At 41.2% G+C, this 23,162-nt stretch overlaps 1 protein-coding gene across 6 annotated transcripts in view; it reads left to right on the top strand.

The window, feature by feature from the left end:
- Window positions 1-21,483, top strand: part of EFNA5 (ephrin A5) — a 286,192-nt gene extending 264,709 nt beyond the window's left edge. For 4 of the 6 annotated variants that reach the window (XM_019653138.1, XM_019653141.1, XM_019653142.1 and 1 more), the window contains 3 exons: window positions 11,468-11,533; window positions 11,937-12,017; window positions 17,020-21,483. In XM_019653138.1, coding sequence (XP_019508683.1) covers window positions 11,468-11,533; window positions 11,937-12,017; window positions 17,020-17,141 — 269 coding nt within the window. In that variant the 3' untranslated portion in view covers window positions 17,142-21,483. The remainder of the gene's footprint in view (window positions 1-11,467; window positions 11,534-11,936; window positions 12,018-17,019) is intronic. The other 2 variants (XM_019653140.1, XM_019653143.1) reach the window with 1 other exon arrangement.
- Window positions 21,484-23,162: the final 1,679 nt, after the last annotated feature.

Here is a 23,162-nt window from a genome sequence, read left to right as displayed (position 1 = left end):
GGAGAGTTGCGGGTAGACCGCTTTCGATGGGGTGACCAGGGAGAGCCTCTCTGAGGAGGCAGAATGTGAGCCGTGACATGAATGGAAGTCTCAATAGGAGTTTCTGGTGCACAGAGGATAGTTTCTGTCTATCAGAGAGATTATTCAAAGGGTTAGTTTGGATTTAAATTTTAATATTTGACTTATTAAAGTTCCAAATTAAAAAACTATAATTCTTAAAATTTCAAATGTAGCCTCTTCATATTAGCTTTTACATCTTATTATTCTACATATAAGACCAGTAAATTTAAATGTTTGGTTCCATTTGCAAACGCGGTGAATTAAACTCTTTAACCACTAAATATTTAATACATTCTCTTTCCTTTTTAAACACTTAAATCGTTTGACTGTAAAACCTTCTCAAGTACTTAAGTAATTCTTAGCATTATAATAATTTAAACTTAAAAATATGATGAAGTTTTTGTTCTCTTAAATTTTTTAAAACTTTATGTAAACCGAAGATTTCACTTCGTCAAAAGTCTAAATCCATTGTCCCATGGTATATTTTAAATTGGAATTGCATGTCTGACCTGTTACTCTAAATTGCCAAAGGTTTCCTACACTTTAAAAATATTAGTTTCACATCCTCAGATGCTTCTTTACCACAAAAAATACTAGCTCTATGGTTTTGATTCTTTTAAAGATGTCTGTAGTTAGTTTTTAAACTCAGCTGTGGCTAAAGTAGAGTTATACCCCTCAGCAATTTGGGGGGTTAGGTCCTCATGTAATGTTTGAGCCTCCTTAACCTTGACGAGGCTTCAGAACAACTAGAGGATTCCAGCCAAGATGGTTTCACCCTTACCTCTGACCATGATCACCCCAGCATCACTTTTCTATCCTTACTTCAAAAAGCCCATGGCCACTCGATTCTATTGGGTTGTCGGAAAAGTTGTGACACATTTTTTGAACGAAAAGCATAGAAAAATAGGTCATGACTTTTCCGACAACCGAATAGTATCACCTTGTCTTTGTTCTCCTGCTTACTAGAGGAGCTTGCAACGCCTACACAGGCTGATCATTCGATGAGCTTTTGCATATTTTTGGCTCTAAAGATACCCAGATTCCTTTCATGTATTTCTTATCTCTTGCAACCACACACTCACAGATATGAAAATGATACATGTTTGAATTTTGTATGTCGCTCCAGGCTTTGGCTGATTATTAAATCACGGTTTCCAAGATCATTCCATAAGAAGGAGTCAGCAGAGAAGGGAGAGGAACCTTCCAGGAAATGAGTTTTTAAAGAAAATCTTTTTTGACCTTTGCCACTACCCCTCTGTTTTTCTTTTTTATTTTGAACCCGAGTTTTGGTTCATGTTTGGTCAACAAATCATGTTGCAGATACACAGATTTTTTTTTTAACTTCCAGATTCATTCTTCAAATCTTTATTGAACACGTTATGAACAAAGCGGTGACTCCTCAGAACTGAGAACCCTGCATGGCTCCTGCCCACAGGGAGCTCGAAACTCCAGTACCAGAGATACGATGTAACAGCAAAACAGAATGGGGTCCATGCTGTTAAGGGGACAGAAACAAATTGGTGCAAGTACCTAAGAGAGGGCTATTGTGTTGGAGAAATGGGGAAATAGCTCATGTGGCCAAGGGAGGCAAAGGAAAGGTCACATAAGGGAGATGGGGAGGCTCTGAGAGGAAATATTGTTTGGACTAGCTATTAATATGGATTGAAGGAGGGGAAAGAGTGGGAGAGAAAGAGAAGGAAATTAAAGTTGGGGGCAGAGTATGGAAGACCCCGGCTGCTATTCTGTGGGGTGAGGCCCCGCACTGCACAGCCATTAACTTCACTGGAAATGGTGCTAGTCAGACAACCAGAGCAAACTAGACTTTACTCTTTATCGTTGGATTTATTCACTCTGTCAACATATTATCTTCAGCAAGGAGAGAATTTTTGGTGTGAAACAAGATATACAATCCTGACTCCCTCCGTTTTAGAACTTAGCCTTCTAAAGAAAGAATGACTCCCCTCCGTTTTAGAACTTAGCCTTCTAAAGAAAGAAATTAATTTGTTCAGGTCTCTAGGCTTCCATTAGGGGCCTGCTGTCCAAAGGAGTGGCTACTCCTGCCTGGATACTTATCTCACCACCAGGAATGGCATACACTGGGGAGGATGAGGCCTACTGGCTAAGAAAAAACAACAAAAGAAATAATTGATTTGTGTAAACAAGATACTTACTCAAATTTGATGCAAAAGAGTATCGGAGACAGGACTAGGCACCGTTTCCAGTAGCCCAGTACTGGTGCAGGCACAGTGCAGTGTCTGCACCCACCTCCGGGCTGGTTTTACTTATTGCCATTGCTATAACAGTCTGTGCAGCTGCAAAAATGGTCTCACCTCCGAGCCTGCGTGCTTCTCCGCAGGATTTACGTCCTCACCGTCGGGCAGCATCCTTCTAATATTGCGGCATGCTCGTTGTTAACATGGATTAAAAAAGAACACACATAACCTGAGCACGATTTTCAAAAGGAACAAACAGGATCTTCCAGTGCCCTTTCTAATTCTCTAAAATTCTCACCCCAGCTTCAGTTCACATCCTCACATAAACCCCTTCACCACACACACAAAACTAGGATAGAATCTAGTTTTTTTCTAATTGAGCCTAGAGATGAAGTGTCGTGCTTTTCCTAATGTCTCATAAATAACTTTTTATCCCAACTCTCCATAACCTAATCCCCTCTCGCTTCTACAGATTTGTACTCAGAACTAGAGACTGCTCGCTCAGGGAAACTGCAGTGCAAGGGAGCGATCCAGACAGAGCTGATATTAATCTGTGGAGTAGTGACATGGCATTCTAGATCTATACGGATCTGTTACTTGAGTTTCCAAGTGTAATATAAAAGTTCAGTGCCCATCTAAAGTGGGTCATAATTAAATTTTTTTTTTTTTTAGATTTTTTTTATTGGGGAATTGGGGGGATGGGAACAACGCTGGGGAACTGGGGGAAGGGGAACAGACAAGTTGCTGTCATTTTGTTCTTCAGTCTAGTTGTGGAGGACGTTGCTTCACTGGCCCAAGTTGGCACCATCATTGTGCTCTTCCTGGGCGAGGCAGATCAGTCGCCGGCTTCTGGACGGCCGCTCACTGCGGCTGCTGGCCGCTCACGCTGGCTGCTGGCTACACACAGTAGCCCATGGCAACCCACTGCCACAGGGGCTGCAGCCTACGCCGTCGCAGGCAACTCACAGCAGCCCAGCTCCAGGTTGAGCTGTTGTTCAGCATCTTAGCTGTGGAGGGCAGTGTCACTGGCCCTCATATGTGGGATCCGAACCGGGGCCTTCTGGTATCCCAAGCCAGTTCTTAACCATCGCGCCACTTGGCCGGCCCCTTAAATATTTTTTCAAGAGGGGAAGGCCAGAGAAACTGAGGTCTGAGCTGGCTAAGCAGCTGACCAGAAGACAAACTAAGTCAGAATGGGTGAACCACAGAGAAAGTTCACCTTTACGCATGCACTCAAACCACTAAAACCACATCCTGTCCAAGGCCCCTCACCAAGGAAGATAAGTATCAAAGTGGCAGGAAAGTTTCAAAGAAATATTAATTTTTCTAGGAGTCTCTTCAAACTGTATTAACTTGACAATTTATTAGTAATTTACTGTCATACTACATTAGTGCTACATGGTAACAACATTGCTTCTGTGAATACTACACAAATGAGTAATGGGATTTGTGGCTTTCTTTGCTTCCTAGTTAATAGGCTCCCCAATAGTATATCACAGAGGCGGCACAAGGAGCCTGTGGGGAAGAATACTACAAATAGCTCCTCGCTGGGATTCTAGGAATTCTGCCTTTTGTCTGAATTTTTGTTTTTATTGTGATTATTTTTATATATGCGGCTTCTAGCGGAAGAAGAGTTTTTGTAAATGAATCCCTCTACTTATCTGTTTTCCTTTGTCAGATTCTGCCTATCTGCTACTGCAGGTGAAATTCACCAAAACACCACAAATGAGAGAAAAAGAGCTATCTGACATTAATGGCCTGGGACTGTCATTTCAATAGTGTGGCCTCAGGCAAGCGCAGGTCTCAGAAAATAGTTACAACACCAGTTTGTAATAGGAAACTAATTTTTTCCTAACTGTTCAAAGATGTCCAGTGACTTTGTTTTTAAACAGTAAAATATCCAATAAGGGACTTGACTACATCTCCTCGTTTAGGGTTTTGATAACGATTATAATGATATCTTTCTTTCTGTGCCTATGTGGACTGGATTTCTCCAATCACATCATGGAAGGAGATGAAGTCTAGATGCAGAATCTCCGATTTAAACTGACTTAAATTTTCCTGAACAAGAATTAGAAATTCTTCTTATAGAGATTTTAAAAGCATTCTTTGAAATCCAGGCTACTTTTGGTCACGCCTTAATAGACATCAAAATAGGTAATATGGGACAAATCATATATGCTTATTCAGTGAGCAGTGGAAACAAGTTTGCTGTCATTGAGCTTTTAAAACACAAGTAAAAGTTTGCCCACACTTCATATAAATGTGTACAAGAGCACGATAAAGTCCTATTTGTTTATTCCTACAAATCAGTGGAAAGAAATTTGTCCTCAGCCATTTATTTGAGGTTGCTAAGAGAAAGTAATTGATCTACTGAGGCTTAGCTGCTGGAATTTAAATAATACTTAAATTAGCATTTGCAGTGAGAACGTGGCCTAAGGGGGTAGAGAGATGGGGGGAGAGACGCGGGGGTATGGGGGTACCTCCTGTTTTCTCTTTTGTCTGAGGCTGCACAGCTGGAACTTATTTCACTTCCCTTGCCCTGAACTTTACTCTAATTATTTGTCTCTGTTACAGTTCCCTGGTGTTGAAACCAAGTTTTCGCTTGCCGAGAACATTGTTTTACCCTTATTATATTGTTGGAAACATACCCCTCTTCCTCCTCGAGTTTTTTAAAAAGAAACATCCCCATGGCCATATCAAAAATATCTACTATTTACATGATATTTTAGATTTCTCCAAGGCTTCCACCTTTACTTAGTAACCTCATTTTCAAGTTTTACATCTGGGGCTTTGACCTTCACCTGCGTTAAGTCTGGAGCCTCTGTGGGCTGTGAGAGAGGAAATGTGTGAGCAAGTGGAGCCAGCTGCTATGGGTGCCTTTAGGATGCAAGTTTGGTAAACCTGGGGCCCAGAGCAGGCTATTCAAACATGAGACTTTTAAATCTTAACAGGTAGAATGGTGAGATGGTTTCCAACATAACTGGCAGTTTTGTTCTCCATATGAAAATAGGTTATGTGCTGTTTTTAAAAAGGGGCAGGTAGCCAGTTGCAAATTGTTGCTGCATTATTCTTTCCTAACAAGAGGCGTAACTTTTGTTTTAAGACTGTTTCTGAGGGTGTGGTAACCATTTTCCAAGAAGTCCATTTGGCTTTGGTTAATCTCTATCCTATTCCCACCACTTGTGTTTCCCACCCTCTACCCACATACACAAAATAGATTTTATTGATTCATTAAATTATAGAAGACATTTGCAGCAGTACCATTTATTTAAGTGGGCTTTACTTTTTCAGCATTTATTGTGAAAGGAATATTAATGTCTAATTCCACCATTACCTGTCTAATGTGCATATATCTATCGGTTGCTGTATGTTAAACCACATGAATACCTACAAAGGAAAAACTGGGCTCTGCTAACACATAATAGCCTATCTTTTCTTTTGACTTGCACAAGTTGAGAAATATTGTGTGTGGCAAACATAATGGAAAACTGTATTTTTAATGCTTCCGCACACATGCATTTCTTTAAAAAGAAGAAAGCAGCTGACTATTCTTAAAAATAAAACTTCTTAAAGTAGCCGGATTGACAAGGGACACAGAAAAGAATAAGGATTTGGGCTTTTGGAATTAAGTTTGAGGATGAATAAGGTCAGGCAGAGATGTTAAAGTTGACTACCAGTATTGGGCCTGAAAATGTGAAAAATATATAATACGAGAGTCTCACCCCTTACCCGCTAAACTTCCGTTCTTCATGAAGAAGAATGTTTGTTATTTGTGAATTGTTTAAAATCTCATAATGTATGCAATTTTATAGCCTGTGTAAAAGATAACTGATAGGAGCTTTCTGCTACGAAGAGGTTTTAACTTATTATAAAGTTCTTTTATTTCAGGTATTTGTAAGCTCACCTTTACATTCTATTTCTCATATATGACAGATGTCATTTCCTCTTATGATTTAAGTGTACATTTTGTATCAAAGCTCATTTAGGTTTACCTGGTGATTCGGAGTTAAAGCGAGATATCACGCTAATTGCAAAGACAGCACACGTTGGCTCCATCAGCAAAAACAAACTATTGGGTTGTCGGAAAAGTCATGACGCATTTTTGCAACGAAAAGCATAGAAAAAATACGTCATGACTTTTCCAACAACCCAATAAGTAGCAAGGGATAGAAAGTGAAAAACAGGTTTTTAAATGCTGGAGTGAAAACAAATAGATGTGTCTTGTAGTATTTCCTCAACAGCAGTTCATAATTACCATTCTTCGGGGCCTATTTTAAGTGAACTTGTAACAGTAGCTTGAGAAGTAAACTAGTAAGGGATGCGATTGTTTAGACAAGGCAGCAGAATAAGGCAGGAGCTGCTGGGTGGGAGCAAGGCAAGGAGGCTTTTAGCAGAGTACACAGCAGCGGCTCTGTCCTCAGGTCTCTCGCCAGCATGGGGAGCCTTTGATTGCACGGAGTCGTTTATATACAGCATTGTCCTGGTTCAATCAAATCACAAATGACCCCCAAATTGTGGCTAAAATAGCATTTATTATTTCACAGTTAGGGTGGGTGAGGAATCCAGGAGCCGTATAGCTGGGTCCTCTCACCAGGAGAACAGTGAGTTCAAGGCTCAGCTGAGAAGGATTCTCATCCTAGATCACTCACATGATTGTCCTCAGTTCCTTGCAGGTTGCTGCACTAAGGCATCTAGCTGCTCCTTGAATGCCCTTGGCTGGAAGTCTCCCCTCAGTTCCTTGCTATGTGGGCCTCTCCACTGAGAGTCTCACAATACAGCACCTTGCTTCACGAGCAAGACAGACAGCACGAGAGAGAGTGCGAGCTAGAGGGAGGCCAGTCATTTGCCACATAATCACAGAAGAGACACCCCGTCACTTTTGCTGAATTCTGCTCATTAAAAGCAAGAAACTAGGTCCAGCCCACTCAAGGGGCGCGGAATACACTGAGGCAGCACTCGAGGAGGAGAGACCACTGGAGTCAGATCAGAAGCTGCCTACCAGGAGCACGATGCCAGCATTCTCATGCCACCTCTGACTGAGAGGCCTATAGTGAATTGTGACGTGAATATCACATATATTTGCAATCCTAAATCGAGCTTTTGGGAGTAGTGATTTGGGGGCATTGAATGTGGTCCCCTTTATGTATCAAATTGGCTGAAAAGTGCTGAGCAGGGCTCACCTGAGCCCCAGGAGACCCCGGAAATGGGTTTTCAGGAAGGGCTGAATGTACAGCCCCTGTCTGAAGTCATGGGAACAGAGAGAAGGTGAGCAGCCCTTGCAGGCTTATTAGCATGATACTCTAAACAGAGAACCAGAGGGCCCCCAGGTTATATTTCATTATGTGTTGTAAGGATTTGATTGGTACTTTGCAGATCATTAGTGGGGAAGGGACCCTATGGATTGATTCATAAAGTTACTGTTAAGATCATGGAGTGGGAGCGTGGATTTGTTTTAATGGTCCCCATTCCCCTACTCCCCGCTCCCTGCCTCCAAATGTACACGTTCAGTAGTAAACTGAGTCAAGGGCTATGACTTTGGATTGTGTGACAAATGTTTAAGACGTGAGCTGAATTTCCCATTCTCATTTGACAAGTTCTATGAGAAAATTCATATACCTTTATAGGAAGCGTTCAGGTCTAGGTTTTCTTTACTTGTTGCAGGTTAATAATTCTTTTTTGGTTGCTAAACCTCCAATTTGGGAACTTAGGGATGAAATGTTTTCATTCTTTTGTCCCAGTTGTGAGTGGTTAGCTTCCAGAGGACCTATAGAGCCTCAGTAAAATTCCCTCTGCTAAACATGTGTGGGGCACCTCCCCCTCCCAGACAAAGCTAACTCCCTGCCCAAAGCTGGGCTGGCAATTCAGGCAGACCTCAGTCATCACCCGGATCCTGCTGGTGCCCTAAACTGCCATTCATATTTATGTCCCCAGCTGGAATAAGCACAGTGCAAGGATAGGAGCAGTCTGTCCTATACATCTTTTGTATCCACAGCACCTAATAGGGTAACTGGCACACAGTGGGAATTTTAAAAGCATTTGGATGTATGGATGAAGCTGCAGTAATAGACAGAGGAAGCCAAAAAAGATGTATACACATTTTAAGAAAGGAAAAAAATGGTATTAATTATAATACTCAATATATACCAATGACAAAAGATGAACACAAGTCACGTTTGACTTCTGCAATTACAAGAGGTGCTCAAAGTGGTTGCCATCAGCGTCCAGACACTGGACGAACTACTTCTTGAGCATAGATAAGATCTCTTAAAAATGTGTATACATTTGTTTTGGCACCCCTGGTATAATACATATTAGTAATTATTCATTATCAGTTTTCAAATTTCATTATTAATTTTCTAAGGAAAGCAGCATAAGTACTTAACTATAAATTTTGTTTTAACTAAGATAATATTGGTCATTATATAGTGATGTGTGTAGAATCATAGGGATTATTATTACTGACCTGACATTTTAAGTTTTTATTCCCTCATGCCCATGTTCAATTCTTTTGCTCATATTGATCCTGAGAGGTTGCTCATATTGATCCTGAGAGGATTTTCTTTGTTAATTTACTTGTGTGAATATTACATTTTCAATGCCTCTGTTATTTTGTGTTTTTAATACTCAACCCTCTTTTTGTTGTGACTAGTGGAGCATTCTTATATTACCTTATATCTTCAAATATTACTAATAATTAATAATCTATATTTGTGAGTGGTATAAAAGCATGCTACATTAGCCAAGGGCTGTGGAGTTAAGAAACCTGAAACATAACATGGAATAAAGCCACACTCTTTTTTAAGCCGTGCATAAAAAATGGTTTTTCTGATAAATGGATAAACAAGCATTTAAAAAATTTTTATGCTTTATTCAGCATGGTAAATAAGGAACCCATGCTATACTGACCTAGCACGGCACACCCTCTCAGGTTAGCTCTAAGGGTTAAGATTTTACTTTGAGATCAGGTCAGATTGTAAAGTCAACTGATTTAATGTAATCTGCATTGTGTACTCACATTATGTGTTTTTAGTCTTTGTTCATTTTTTCTAAGGACTAGCGTTTAATATAGTCAAAGGGTACCATAAGGTGTCAGTTACATTATCATTGTTACAGCTTTTATGGTGATAGAGATGAGGAACTAATGGAGAAGTTTGATGGGAAAGAGGGGAAAGAGAGGCTTTTATTTTACATAAATATAAGTACATTTTACATTAATTCACAAAAGAATGTAGCCCATTCAATAGCTGGGGCTAATTGTCCCTCTGTGAGGGCTGATGAGCGAGAACTCTTTGGTTTTTCCTGGGCAACTTAACAGTGATTTTTATGTCCTGGATTTATAGGATTTCTCCTACATATAAATCTGAAAGACCTGCACTCATTCCAAGAAGTTCCCCCACTAAAACAATTAAACATTTGATTCTGCCTCGAGCCTCTTAATCTCTTGCTATGTCATCAGTAAAATCAGTGCAAATCAAGTTCACAAGTGAGTTCACCTCAGCTCAGAAATCCACAGAATGACAGTGTCAATACCTGTGTGTCACTTTTCCACACCACCTCTCATGAATAAGACAGAAGCTGTCTCGAGAGCCATGGTTTTCCTAATGAATGGGAGTCACCTATGTGCACTGTATTTGTCACATGCACATTTGCAGTCGGGGTCCACGGGAAGGACACCATTTCCTGGATCAAACCACAGAGTGCAAATATTGTGCCCTAAATTAACACACCCGTTACTGTAAATGTCAGTAGAGGGAGTTTTACCGACTTTGATTTAATGAAAGCCTACAGCAAAGCCAGCTGTTAACACTTCTTAACTGCTTGTCAGAGTGAACAGGGGAGATGGGGAGGGCCGACAACATCTCTGTGTACTTTTGTCTTAGAATTAGAAGAGTTTTCAACAGGTGCTGAAGAGCACCACTAGGGGTTCTGTGCAGCTCCATGTCTTTTAGGTGGTGAATTTAGAAGTCCTCCTCGAAGAGGACATGGACCTGGCGTTTTGTGAGGCGATTCATGTAAAATTAGTTTGGAATTTGCTTCCTGAGTCCTCTCACCTGCAAAATCAGCATTTTCATTTACTGGACTCCCCTAGAGGAATAATAAAAGGTAAAATTAAAGGAATGAGAAGTCACACCAAACACCCGTCGTCTCTTCGTCACTGAGGGTATTAATACCAAACGAATTGTGAGCCATGTGTGTTTTGATTGATGTCATCTGCTTTTTCGGAACAAAGAAACCACTTGAAGCAAACACATAGGGAAGAGAGTATGCAGCACTCATTGCTGTAATTTTTGTCATTTCTAGCATGCATTAGTAAACATATGTGATGTTTAAGGGTTCTGCAGCCCCTGGAAATCCCTTTGACATATGCTGTGTGTACTGAGGGGAGATAATCTTTCAAATGCAGGGAAAGTTTACAGTCTTATTATCTTGAAGAGGAGAAGAAAGTTTCTTCCTCGAATGATTTATAACTTGAAACATGTTGTCATGTTTTGGTAAGCCCCCTTTATTAATTCCATCCTTCTCTGTGGCAAATTTTTGAAAATAAATGTCCCATTGCACAGGACTCCCTCAATAGCATATTGTACTTATAAGAGCAGGATGGAAGTTGCTGGACTCGGTTTAGTCACATAGAATGTGGAGCCAAGTTCTGAGTAAAACCTCTAATTGAATTACCTGCAAAGCACTGACAGACAGGCTTTCAGGACAAAGCTTTGCTTTCCCCAGCAGAAGTAGGTGATGTTGAAGTTGGCCTTGTAACTGGCGGTTATTGGTTTCTGCCAGCACTTTCACCTTGGGTTCTGCTGGGCCCCTTCGCTGCAGTCGAGGAGGTGGAGCTCTGCGAAAGCAGGAAGGCTCACGCATTATCTTCTTCTTTTAGAGAAAATTGATAACAGATCAAGTTAAATGGGAGAGCCTTTGAAATAAAAATCCCAAGTGTTTTTCTGTAGATTACCAGCATTCTTGCATGACTTTCTTGTATTGAAGAGAGAAGACGGGGGTAGAAAAGTAGCTGTTTCTGTAGCAGTCTATATTAATCTGAAATGTATTTCTTTTCGTTTTCACTTCTGGGACGAATTAAGAGTAGGCTCCTCTTGTTCAGGGAAGAACGAATTGTAGACTGTATGCATTTGAAAACGAAGAGTAATCTGTTGTTCTCCCTTTTCCTCCTGCTCTCTTTGTCTTATCCACAGCCTCTGCAATCCCAGACAACGGAAGAAGGTCATGTCTGAAGCTCAAAGTCTTTGTGAGACCCACAAGTAAGTTCACCAGAACCAGCTTCAGAGGGTGGCTTCACTGCGCATGCTTTATTGTGTGGTCTGGTTCACAGCGGTAAAGCTTTTTTTACTGTTAAATCCCGTGTGGTATCTGTTTTGTATATCAACATCCACGTTTTTGTTTTCATCAAATTTTTTCTCATCATTCATTCTTCATGATGCTTTTATTTTAAGTACACAGCAGTTGCTAACTTGTTGTTTCTTAGGCTGTTGTACGCGCACAGCAAGTGGGAATACTATTGGCATTTGGATACATGCCATTGATTGTAAAACAATCTCTCCATAAGTAAAAGGAAAAAAAAAATAGAGAGAAAGAAAAAAAGAAATGGGAGTTGAAGGGTGTCTTCACTAACATATTTGGCTGTTATCTCTATTTTTGTTATAGATAGCTGTATGAAAACTATAGGTGTTCATGATCGTGTTTTCGATGTTAACGACAAAGTAGAAAATTCATTAGAACCAGCAGGTTAGTATGCTTAGAGACTCTCTTTTAACAAATGCATCTCTCTGGTGCTTCAGTAACTTTTTTTCCTTTCCTCCTCTCTGCATGTTCGCATGGTAGAGTTGCTCTGCTTTTCGCTCATTGCTAGCAATGCTAATATTACTTATATTCTTCTCATTCCTCCCGTATCTTTGTGTAGTGCATGTTAGATAAAATACGGCTTTTCTTTTTTGGACATGGGTTTGATACAATGCAGTATCACAATGCAGTATCCTAATGTAGAAGCCCCATCAGAATGCTAAAATTCTCACTACTTTTTACCATATCCTCCAAGCATGCTGGTGAATCACTGTGAATATTAATGGATCTGTTTTCATATAAGACAGAACAATTTTCTATTGTGTATATGCTTATAAAATTTTATTTTATATCCTGTCCAAATCTATGGATGAAACTAATAAGATTACTGCAGAAAATAGCAACGAAGTCAACATATTTAGGTTTTCTCTAGAAATCCACATGCATCATTGAAGTGATCTAAAGAACTTCATTGTATTTCAAATATGATTTGTGCTGTTGTCAATAGCAATTGATTTAGAGGAGTATAATCATGTTGTCTCCATAATACCACAAATTCACACACCTGCTGTTCCCACAAATGTATTTAGTGGTCTGTTGAGCCAAATGTGATCCTTGATTGCTGAGGCAAAACAAGTACTAGGGAAGATTTTATTTTTTACTACTAACTTCCGCACATCCAGAATTTCCCATCACCGAGGAACAATAGCACCCACAAAAGTACTCCCTGAAGGATTTACACTGTAACACACTGTAGATAATGTAAACAGGTAAACCATCCCCTCGGTTGTAAATTCAATCAGATTATTTAATGCAACTACAGCTTGTGAGGGGCGGAGCCCCCAGCCATTGAGGAGTGTGCCTCAGTGACCCCTGTATGTCCATCTCCTATGAACATCTCAAAGCTTAAGGGAAATAAAAGTTATTTCCTCTTCAGAGAAAGATGGGAGTCCCCCGACCCTTCTGTAAACATAGACTTTTAAAAATCTATTTGTAGTAGGACTTCTCATTCTTATGGTCCTAGAAATTAAAGGATTGTGAGGTCCACTTTGAGTTTTGCTACTGGGACACACAGTCATTGAGCTTTAGGGAAACAGCCTGAGTAAATGCGATGCCTCAGGACATACGCTTTCAGCATTGTAACTGACAGGAGGAGTTAGAAAAACAAGAACGCTTAGGGGAAACACCTAAGGCAGACATCTTACCCAGAGTGCAAATGAGAGGTGTGCACAATAAGCTCTCAGAGTCCTTAGCGGCCCCCCCAGGGATCAGTTAGCCCTTTAGAAAGCTGCGAGGAATGAGTGCTGACGTGGAGACATTTTAATTGTGTCCTGGAAATCTGGAAGCATCACTGTGGCTTTTTAAGGCACCAGACTCCTCACATAGGATCTGTGACTTAGGTGGGATCTCTTTTAACTGAGATGTGTCTGGGTCACATAGCTAGTTAAAGACAGATCCAGGTTTAATATTCGGATCTCTCAACTCCCATTCCAATGTTAATATAAAAGTAGGATTCTCTTACCTGTTACTAGAGATGTTGATAAAGAGAACTTTATTCTCTTGGCTTTGTCAATGCATAGCATGACCAGCAGAGTTAGGCATGTTATAAACATAAGTTACCCTGAATTATGATTTTCTCATGCATGTTGTTGCAGAATGTTGGCATCTTTTTCCAATCTCATTTCCAGGTAAATTCCATTGCCTATCAAGAAAGCAGGAGGCTGTTTAGAAACATAACCGATAGTATATTATAGTATATTTTTCTCTGGTAATGAAGAGGCACACTGAGGGCTATTCTGACAATAGGAAAATTACCTTTGAATTCAACTAATGATAAAACGTAAGATACTGAGAGGCATTCATACATGAGCATATTTCACTGTCCTTTGGGAAACAGGCTCTTTTCCACTGAGCATTTAAAATCCATGATGGGCTCCAAATCTATGCACATATAACTGATGGAAGTTTGCAAAAGTTGGACAGAAGGTAGCCAGAGAGAGAATGTGTGTGTGGAGGTGGGGTGTGGACATGCATAGGTGTTCTTGCAGGAAGAGCCCCTTGGTCAGTCGTGACTGTATCTTAGAGCTTTCTGGTGAGCATCTTCACTGAAAACATTAAGTCAAGGTTGAGCTATGATCCCTGCCTCTATAAATGCAATAATAAATGTGAGTACTTCGCATTATTCCCCAGGAAATGTAGATTGCCAGCTCTGCATCACTGTGCGGAATGGCTGAGTGTAAGCCCAGACTTTATGAGGCCAGCGAGCCTGAAAGGACCCCCTGCATGTTCTTGGATATGTGTACTAACTCACCTGTCTTTGGAATGTGTTTGTCTTTGTCGTTTGCCTGCACACTCTGCCTGCCAGTTTCCTATCATCAGGGATACAGGATGCTCTCAGGGCAGACATATGCCACATAATATGCTCCAAAAATATTGCTGGTGTCCTCGCAGTTAACCATCGAACCCCTCAAGTTGTGGAATCCTGTAGCCAGGCCAGCCTTGACTTGGCTTTTGAAGAGGACTATTTTCTGCTTCCAAGCCACATTCACTGTGACAAGTGTTCGAGACTCTTTCACAGTTAAGGGTGATTCCATTGGGACAGACTGCTTCTGAATTCCTCCTTGGAATTCTGAAATTGTTCAGGTTTACCCACACAGCAGCCCGTTTCTCATTGTACTTCTTGGGGGACATAGACTCTCCCGGCCCTGAGGCCCTTTTGTAATCAAAGGATGTTCTGTATACTCCTGAGCTGGGACCAGCATGCTGCAGGGAGGACAGAAGAACCGCAAGACCCTCGTGGACAGATGTGTCCCCTTTGAGGGCATCACAGTATTACTTCTTGGTTGGTTGCTTAGAAAAGGGCTAATTCCAAAGACTGTCCATGATTAGAGGACTGAAAAGCACATTGAGACTCATTTATACAGAAAACAAATGCTTTTCTATCAATGCCCTGCCACGTTCATTCAACCCAGAGGGACAGAGAGGGCAGGCTCCCCGTCAGGCTCATACTGAGTACCTAAGTGTCACTAGGGTACCTGTTAGCAGTACACTTCCAACCTTTATAAGGATGAGGACTCAGTAATAGCTTAGTAAAAAATAAGGTCGAGGAGAACCCAATAGCTGATACAATTTCAGGAATGTAAACACAAGTGGTATTTCAAAGTGAACTCTGCAATCCTTGGGGTGTATGGTTCCTTCACAGTGAAGCCTTAAGTACTGTATGCTATTCTGCTGCTTAACAACATATTGGTGCTGTTAAGAAAGTGATGTGGATTTTAGTTTCAGGACTATTAAGGGCATTTACGTCTGCCTCCTGTTAACGACAGACTTCGTCCCCTTGCAAGACTGAAAAAAAGAGTCCACCAGTATTTGCTAAACCATGTGGGGCTCTGTATTTGCCTCTGCATCCACTTCCCATTCTTGCTTCCTAACCTTTTCTAGTCTCCTAGTCTCGCTATGCAGGTTTGCTAAGGGCCAGGAGAGGGGAGCAAATCGCAGAGGGGTGCAGCAGCTTTACCTGATGACAGGCTGGCATAAGAGCCCTCCAGGGCAGAAGACCCAGTGCTGAGAACATATGTTTCTTAGTTCATATACATGACGAACAGAGACAGCCATGAGCATATCTGAAGCAGAGGCCGAAAAGTAGTCACTTTTTAGGACAAAAAAGAGGAAGTGTGACTCCATCCAGTGAAGAAAAAGCATCCTTATTGGGACATGTTGTGTGGTATGAAAATAAGAGTTTAGACCAACAGATAATTTATTCCATTATGGGATCTGAGGTGGGCCCTTCAGGGATAATTAAGGATTTTCCTTTGAGGTCGCCAAAATTGAAAAGACCTACTCGAGTCTCACTTGTCACTGTTCTGACTGACCCTTGAGCGAAGCCAGGATGACAACTGCTGAGCTCCCCCAGGAAGGTTCCCCAATGATGAAATCTCCCCCAGAAACCCTCTGTTGGCCCGAAGAACATGTAGTTCAGAGATCACTTAGTCTAAAAGTCTAAAAGCATAAGTTGGGCCAGGTGGAAGGAAGCTAGATATGCGATGCTAGAGCCTAGCATGGCTCGGAGGCACGCCTGCAGTCTATCTTTGGGTACTAATTACTGCAAAGTTCCTGCTTCCAAGCGCCTGTTAATCACGCAGGGCAGGAAGGCTATCCCAAGTCAGAATAACCTCACAGAACACTTTATAGCTACAGAAGCTTACCTCATTTAATCCATTTAGAGGAAGATTTGCATCCATGATGATCATTTATGTACCAAGCTTCAGTCTGATAAATTAAAAAAAAAAAAAAGTTAAGTTCAAGTCACGTAACTCTGGAGCTCTACAGGGTCTGTAATGGAAACAGTACCATAATTGAGGCACAGCGGTCAGTACTGGTTCACTGAAGTTTAGTGGGCATTATGTATAGTTTATTTTAAATGCTATTGTCTTGGCATTTTTTCATATTTGAAAATTCACTGAGGCTCCCGACAAGCAGGCATTCGGCACTGATGCTAGGGAACTGCTGAACAGAGAAAAATGGGCAGCCCATCCCTGATAACCACTAATATGTCAACGTAACTGCCCCAACTCCCAAACATGTTACTTGCTTCTCCAAGGCACCCCGGGTTTAAAAGGTACCGTCAGGTAGCTCATGTTTGTGCGAGGTGTGTCTGACTGCTAGCCAACCAAAAGTAAGCCTCCGTGCCAAAGGATGCAGTGTGTGCCCAGTTCTTCCCCTCGGTTTTTAAGGGAACTGTTACGATTGCTGAGAAGTCCAATTTTGTCTGCCTCTCCTTGGTTTGCTGTAAATAATGAGTGATTATGCAGACATGAAAGTCAATGGTGGCACAAGGTTCATTACCTTACTTTGCAGAGGGTGGCGAGGTCTGTTAACAGCAGGCTGCTACGAGAGAGTTATTAAGGATGTGAAATCTCACTGGAACGTGTGCTTTCTATTTGAACAGATGACACCGTACATGAGTCAGCCGAGCCATCCCGCGGCGAGAACGCGGCACAAACACCAAGGATACCCAGCCGCCTTTTGGCGATCCTACTGTTCCTCCTGGCGATGCTTTTGACATTATAGCACAGCCTCCTCCCATCACCTGTCACAGCAAACATCAGGGTCTTGGAACACCAGAGATCCACCTAAACTGCTCATACTAAGAAGGGACTTGTGATTGGTTTTTTGGCAGATGTCAGATTTTTTTGTTTTCTTTCTTTCAGCCTGAATTCTAAGCAACAACTTGGGGCCAAGGTGGGAGGCTAAAGTAGTTGCTGCCTCCCTCCCCTCACCCCACCCCCAGCCCTTGCCCTTGACGTTTCTCACCCCTTCCAAATTAAATGGACTCCAGATGAAAATGCCGAGTTGTCGTAGTGACACCCGTGGTCATCAGCTCCTGTGCTTTCTCCTCTAAGCGCTCACCTCCATTAGCGCACTGTGTCAGAGGCAGCCGGTGACATCGAGGCCCGGGAGGGTTCTACTCTGCCATGCAATATCGATGCCTTCTCGTTCAGGTCTGTAAGGGCATCATGTCACCATGTGAGGTCCAGAGGGGAGGTATTAAGAACGGATATAATATTACACCATTTCCTCTAGGAGTATATAAATGAACAGGCTTCTGAAAGGTTCAGACACTTTTTTTTTTTTTTTTTTTTAGGATGACTGTTTTAAAGCATTCTTGACAGCAAAATGTGTGCTCCGTCAAAGAAGCCTTTTTTTCTAGGAGGTGGGTAGGGTGCTGGAATGCTAGCACAGAGCAAGTGTGAAATCAAAGAAAATTAAGTTTGGTGGGGGTGTGTACGTATGAGTGCCTCTAATATTTTTTGGTGACTGGACAGTGTACACCAGATTTGTTTTCCTTTGGATATAGATCACCGTGGTGCTACAACTATTTTTTTTTTTTAAGAAACTCAAAGAGGCATTTTTATGAATAAAGTGACCTTCCCCAAGGCTGACAAGCCAGGGTTGATGAGTACATAATTGAATAGCTTTGGATATCCTCTGGGGCACAGCATGTACCAAGGTGAAGAGGTCAGTGGCCAGAGGAGATGTGGTTTGGCTTTGCTGGAGTGCCAGTGTGCTGTGGCCTTTCCCCGACTCCCACCCTAGGACCCACGTTTTGCTCCACACTCCACGACTCCAGGGGCTCGGACACAAAGCCCTGTCACCCGGAGAGTCAGTCAGCACTACTTGGGAGGGCTAAAGGGAAATTTGGAATAAAAATTCCAAAGTTTGGAATAAAAAAAAAAAATGCAACTGTTGATTTTATATTCTTTCCCTTTCTGACACAGCCTGAAGCATAGGGGGAACATGTGTTTATAAGTGGGAGATAACCAAGATGGAGTCCCAAAGACTTTAACAAAATATTTTTTTAAAAAAATCCACTAGAATAGAAAATACATTATTTAGATATACTTTATGCTGAGAGTGAGTATATATGCTTGTCCTATTTAAACTTGTGAGAAAAAGTGGTATCCCTTGATACATTTAGAAATATGGGGGGTTATCTTGTTTCATTGTGGGGGTGGGGCGGGAGGAGAAGAATGCAGGATGACCCTGGTTAAAGAATCTTAGCATGGCCACCAAGGGATGTTTCTGGTTGGCTGGTTACCAGGAAATGGAAGCCTAAGCCTTGGGGGTTTCTACTAGTGAGGCTGTCATGAACTTTGAACTCCAAAGCCTAGACAGGGAAAAGTGTCAGACCAATGGAAAAGAAATCTTGCCTTTTTTGCTATTGCACACCATAGCAATAGAAACCATGCCTTTCAAAACAAACAAAAATAATAATGCAATGATCATGTAAGATGTGAAAAACTGGAGGGGTTCCAGCAAAATAAGGGTTTGTTTCGTTTTTTTTTTTTTAAATACATTTAAAAAATTGTATATGTAAAACAAAGGGGGTCATATTATGGACAGGTTTCATGTATGGACAGATTTCATGAATGGGAATTTGCTAAGAATTATGAGCAGTTCAGAATTAGAAAAACATGTGGAGGAAAGGCAGCTATAAGGGTACTGCACCCTGGAGAGTTGCACACATGTGGAAATGTAATCCGGGCTTACCTGATCGGGTTGGAGTGGATGTTACTTCTGGGTCTGTTCTCACTTGGAACCAGTGAGTGAGGCTGCCAGCCTCACAGACACAATCGGTCCTACTCCCCCGACGTCAGGAACTTCTCTGGAGTGGCCGAGTCATATCACAGAAGGTAGCCACCATTTCACTGAAACAAAAGGTCACAGCATCGGATTCTTTTTTCCTTTAACTGTTTATATGCTCGGTACTCTCAGTAATATCCAGTACGACTTCTTTTTATTAATAGTTACAGGCTTGTTGGTCCAGTGGGATTTGGTGATGGTGGTGGTGGGGTGGGGAGGGGATATACCTTCTAAAATGGATCAATAGTCAGAACCAAAATAATACTGCATGTTCTATAACCACAAGCAAATCAAATGATCCTGTAATGATTCCAGTTAGTCATAACTACATTAGCAGCGCTAACATCATTTTAGAAATGGTGACTTCTGTGGTTTTTCTAGCCTTTGTCTCTAACAAATGATGAAATAATTACTCATGGCCCTCTCTGCCACTGTCTTTCGTTTTTTCACAGTGAAATTAGACCCCTTTACTTCACCATCATGCCACTACAAATTAAGTAGAGAAAAACATTAGCAAGACTATCCACGCCAGTAGACAGTGTGCTTCTCTACCTGTAAGTGATGTGATTGTGGGTAATGCTTGCCACGGAGTTTTCAAGGAGATGGTTGGTATCAGACAGTTTTCGTCTTGTCCAAAACATGCTGGTGGCCTTTTGTGGTGGTGTTACAACCCTCTGGGGGCTTGGAGGATGTCAATGCAACTTTATAGCAGCTTTCAATTTCAAAAACAATTCAAAAGTCTGAAGGGCAGCCTTAGCTGCCTCTCAGCTCCATTTAGTCAACCCCCAGCGACCTTTGCCCCTGGTTGCCAAGGGCTTTGCAACGTGAAGCAGGGAAGTAAGGATCTGTCTGTTTAGTGGATACCGTGTATCCTTTAATAGACCAGGTAACAGTTGGTGTTAGTTTAGACTATTGTTTTGTACTGTACTTTCTTGGGTGGCAGAGGAAAGAAAAGTAAAACATTAAAAAAAAAAATGCGTTCTTTAAATTCTGTATTAGCAACCTCTGTTGTATATAGTGTTTGATAATAAAGTATTAATTTGATTCTTATGTCTTTTGTAAGTGAGAACAATAGTCTTTCAGGATACAAAACATGCATTGAGGCTTTGAAACATCCAATGTATACTTGCTTGAGAAGAGTCACAAATGGCTGAGACACTGTTCCATACAGGACTCACATGTGGTCATCGCCCTCCCAATCTTAAGACTCCACCATCTTGGGACCTGGAACAACATGACTTTTTGATCAATATTTTGTCCTCAATGTTTTCAAGGTCTGATGTTGGAGCCCTATGGTGTCCCTACCTCCCCCTGCCCCCAGCATGTTGGTTTGAAAAGGTTTAGGAAATTTAGAAACGGTTCTGTGCTTCGGTTTGTTTTTCTGTGTGTGATGTTTTTCACACAGATTCATTTTTCCCAGGAAGCGTCTTGCCGGTATCACGCAGCCCCCGCGTGGGAACGATTGCAAACGGTTCGTTGAGGCAGGTTACATGGGGGCTGCTTCCCTCTGTGTCACTGTGAAAGGAAGAGTCACCCAGTACCTGTGGACTTCCAGGGACTTTGTTTTTCTCTAGTGCTTTGGCAACAGCAGCGTCCATTTTTATTAGTTTCCCCCAAATTAGTAAAACAGTTTAAGCTCCTCTCCTCCATTCATTGCTCCACAGAACCGTGGTCACGAGTTTTGCTTTTGAAAAACCACCTCCACCAACACCCGTTTGCCTACAGCCCCCTTTTATTTCTTGTGTTTATTATTATTATTATTTTTTGTCTCTCGCCTTCCTCCCACATTTTATTTTCCCCCAGAGCCGTGAATGGGCAGGTCTGTCTCTGGTTTGGCATCACTGAGTTTTTCCCAGGCGTTTGCCCCAGAGCTGCTCGGATGTGAGACAAATCTCCCTACAATGGGCTTGCTCCCGTTGTCTGTACAGTTTAATAGATGCTGGCATGTTGGAGGTTACCCATGAGTCAAAATCCGCTTTCCATGCTTACTCCTGACACCCCATTGAAGCCACTCATTGTGTGTGCGTCTGGGTGTGAAGTCCAGCTCCGTGTGGTCCTGTGCTTGTGCTGCCCTGCTTTGCAGTCCCTTCGCACTTACTCATCGAGTGCTGTTTTGAAATGCTGACATTATATAAACGTAAAAAATGTAAAAACAAACAAACAAAAAACAAAAACCCACACACAAACAAAACCATACAATCTGTATTTGTATATACACGTGTCCGTACAAGTATACCTAAATAAAAATTAAAGATTTTCATCGTTTTAATTGGAGCCCTCCTTCTACTTCTTTGTTCCTTGAATGACGCCTTTATTTCAGGGGCTACTTGTGCTCTGCTGATTTTTCAAAATCTTGTGGACAGAAGAGACAATACAGAGAAGGCCTGAGAAGCTCAAAGAATGCAGGGTTAGAAATGGCCAAATATCTAGGCACTTTCCAGTTATCCTGATGAGAAAATGGTGAGATTTCAGCCTTGTTTCTGTATTTGAGCCTGACAATAGGCACTATGGCAAACCCTGCATCCTAAAATGACTATTAAATATGATAACTAAATGCAAATTGTTATTTTGCTTTGCATATATATTTTTCACCCCACCAAGAAAAAGACATAATAAACATATTTCCAGCAAACATCTTAAACTTCAGAAATAAATAATGATGGTAATAATAATCGCTTCGATACAACCCAAAACCTCACTTCTGACTATAGTGGAAGAATTAACCACTGTGTGACCTTGGGCAAGTCACACAGTATCTTTGGCACTCAGTTTCCTTCTCAGTAAATAAAAGGGTTGTATAAGTGATTGATTTGCTTTTCTGAATGTTACTCTGGTTGGGTACGGTCAAGCCCATTTTGCACCTGAGTCGTGAGTTTTTGTCACTGATGACGACATTGCTATGAGCACAATTTAAAATTTTCATCTGCAGGGGGAAAAAGCCTCAAATATCTGACACCTAAATGCATTTCAAGACTTGGTTTTAGTTATACCATGTTAACATTAAACTCATTGAAAGCTTTTCATTATACTTATTTGACAGGGCACTAAACACTAATTATAATTCACTGTAACCTTTTTTGCTAATGAAGAAGGACAGCTTTGTAGAAAGAGGAACAACTCACATTAAAAAAAAAAAAAGGGATGTACTGGACCACCTATTGATAGTTGTTTCAAACCAGAACAGCATTACGTTGTCATATCATCATCATCATCATCATCAAAAGCATTTAAGTGATCATGGCATTGTGTTCAGTGCAGTGAAGAATAAAGCTTATCTGTACTTTCAAAGTTCACAACATAAGGTAGCCATTATGTGTAAGCATAATAATGATTTATAGAATAATGGTAAAATTCAAGCATTTATATTATGCATAAATATGGGAGAAATAGATTTTTAAGAAAAACAAAGTGGGTTGGAACTTTAAGAGTAGAAGCTTAAAGTTAAAGGAAACCATTTTTAGAAGTAGTCAAAACGGGATGAGGCGTTCATACAAAATAGAAAATGGTTAGTTGATAACTATTGTAGGCTGTAAGAGAATGGTGAAGGGCATGGAGTAAATTTTCATAGCTACACAGGTTAACTGTAGAAATGAGAACCCCCAAAACAACACCCGAGTGTCACTGAGGCAAATTATAAGGCTATTGGCCCAGAAAGATTATGACAGTGACCTAAGGAAGCAGGGGAAGTGCTGAAAAGATGACGATTTTAGATTATGCTTTAAGGAGTAATCAACCTCTCCGGAGGCTGACACCGCCCCTCCACCGAGTTGAGAGATGTGCAGGATCTCTCAGGATCACTCCAACGTGAAGGATATCTAACACACAGATTAGAGAAAAGGGACAAAATGAAAAACTGGGGACTAAAATAATTTGAAAGTGACTGAGCCCCTGACTAAAAGGCCAGTTCCCAATAGATAGTGATGCACAGTCTAATCGGAAGCAGGCCAT

This window comes from Hipposideros armiger, unplaced genomic scaffold (genome assembly GCF_001890085.2).
Source record: "Hipposideros armiger isolate ML-2016 unplaced genomic scaffold, ASM189008v1 scaffold_196, whole genome shotgun sequence".
Classification (NCBI taxonomy): Eukaryota; Metazoa; Chordata; class Mammalia; order Chiroptera; family Hipposideridae; genus Hipposideros; species Hipposideros armiger.
This window is presented reverse-complemented; position numbering and strand designations above follow the sequence as displayed.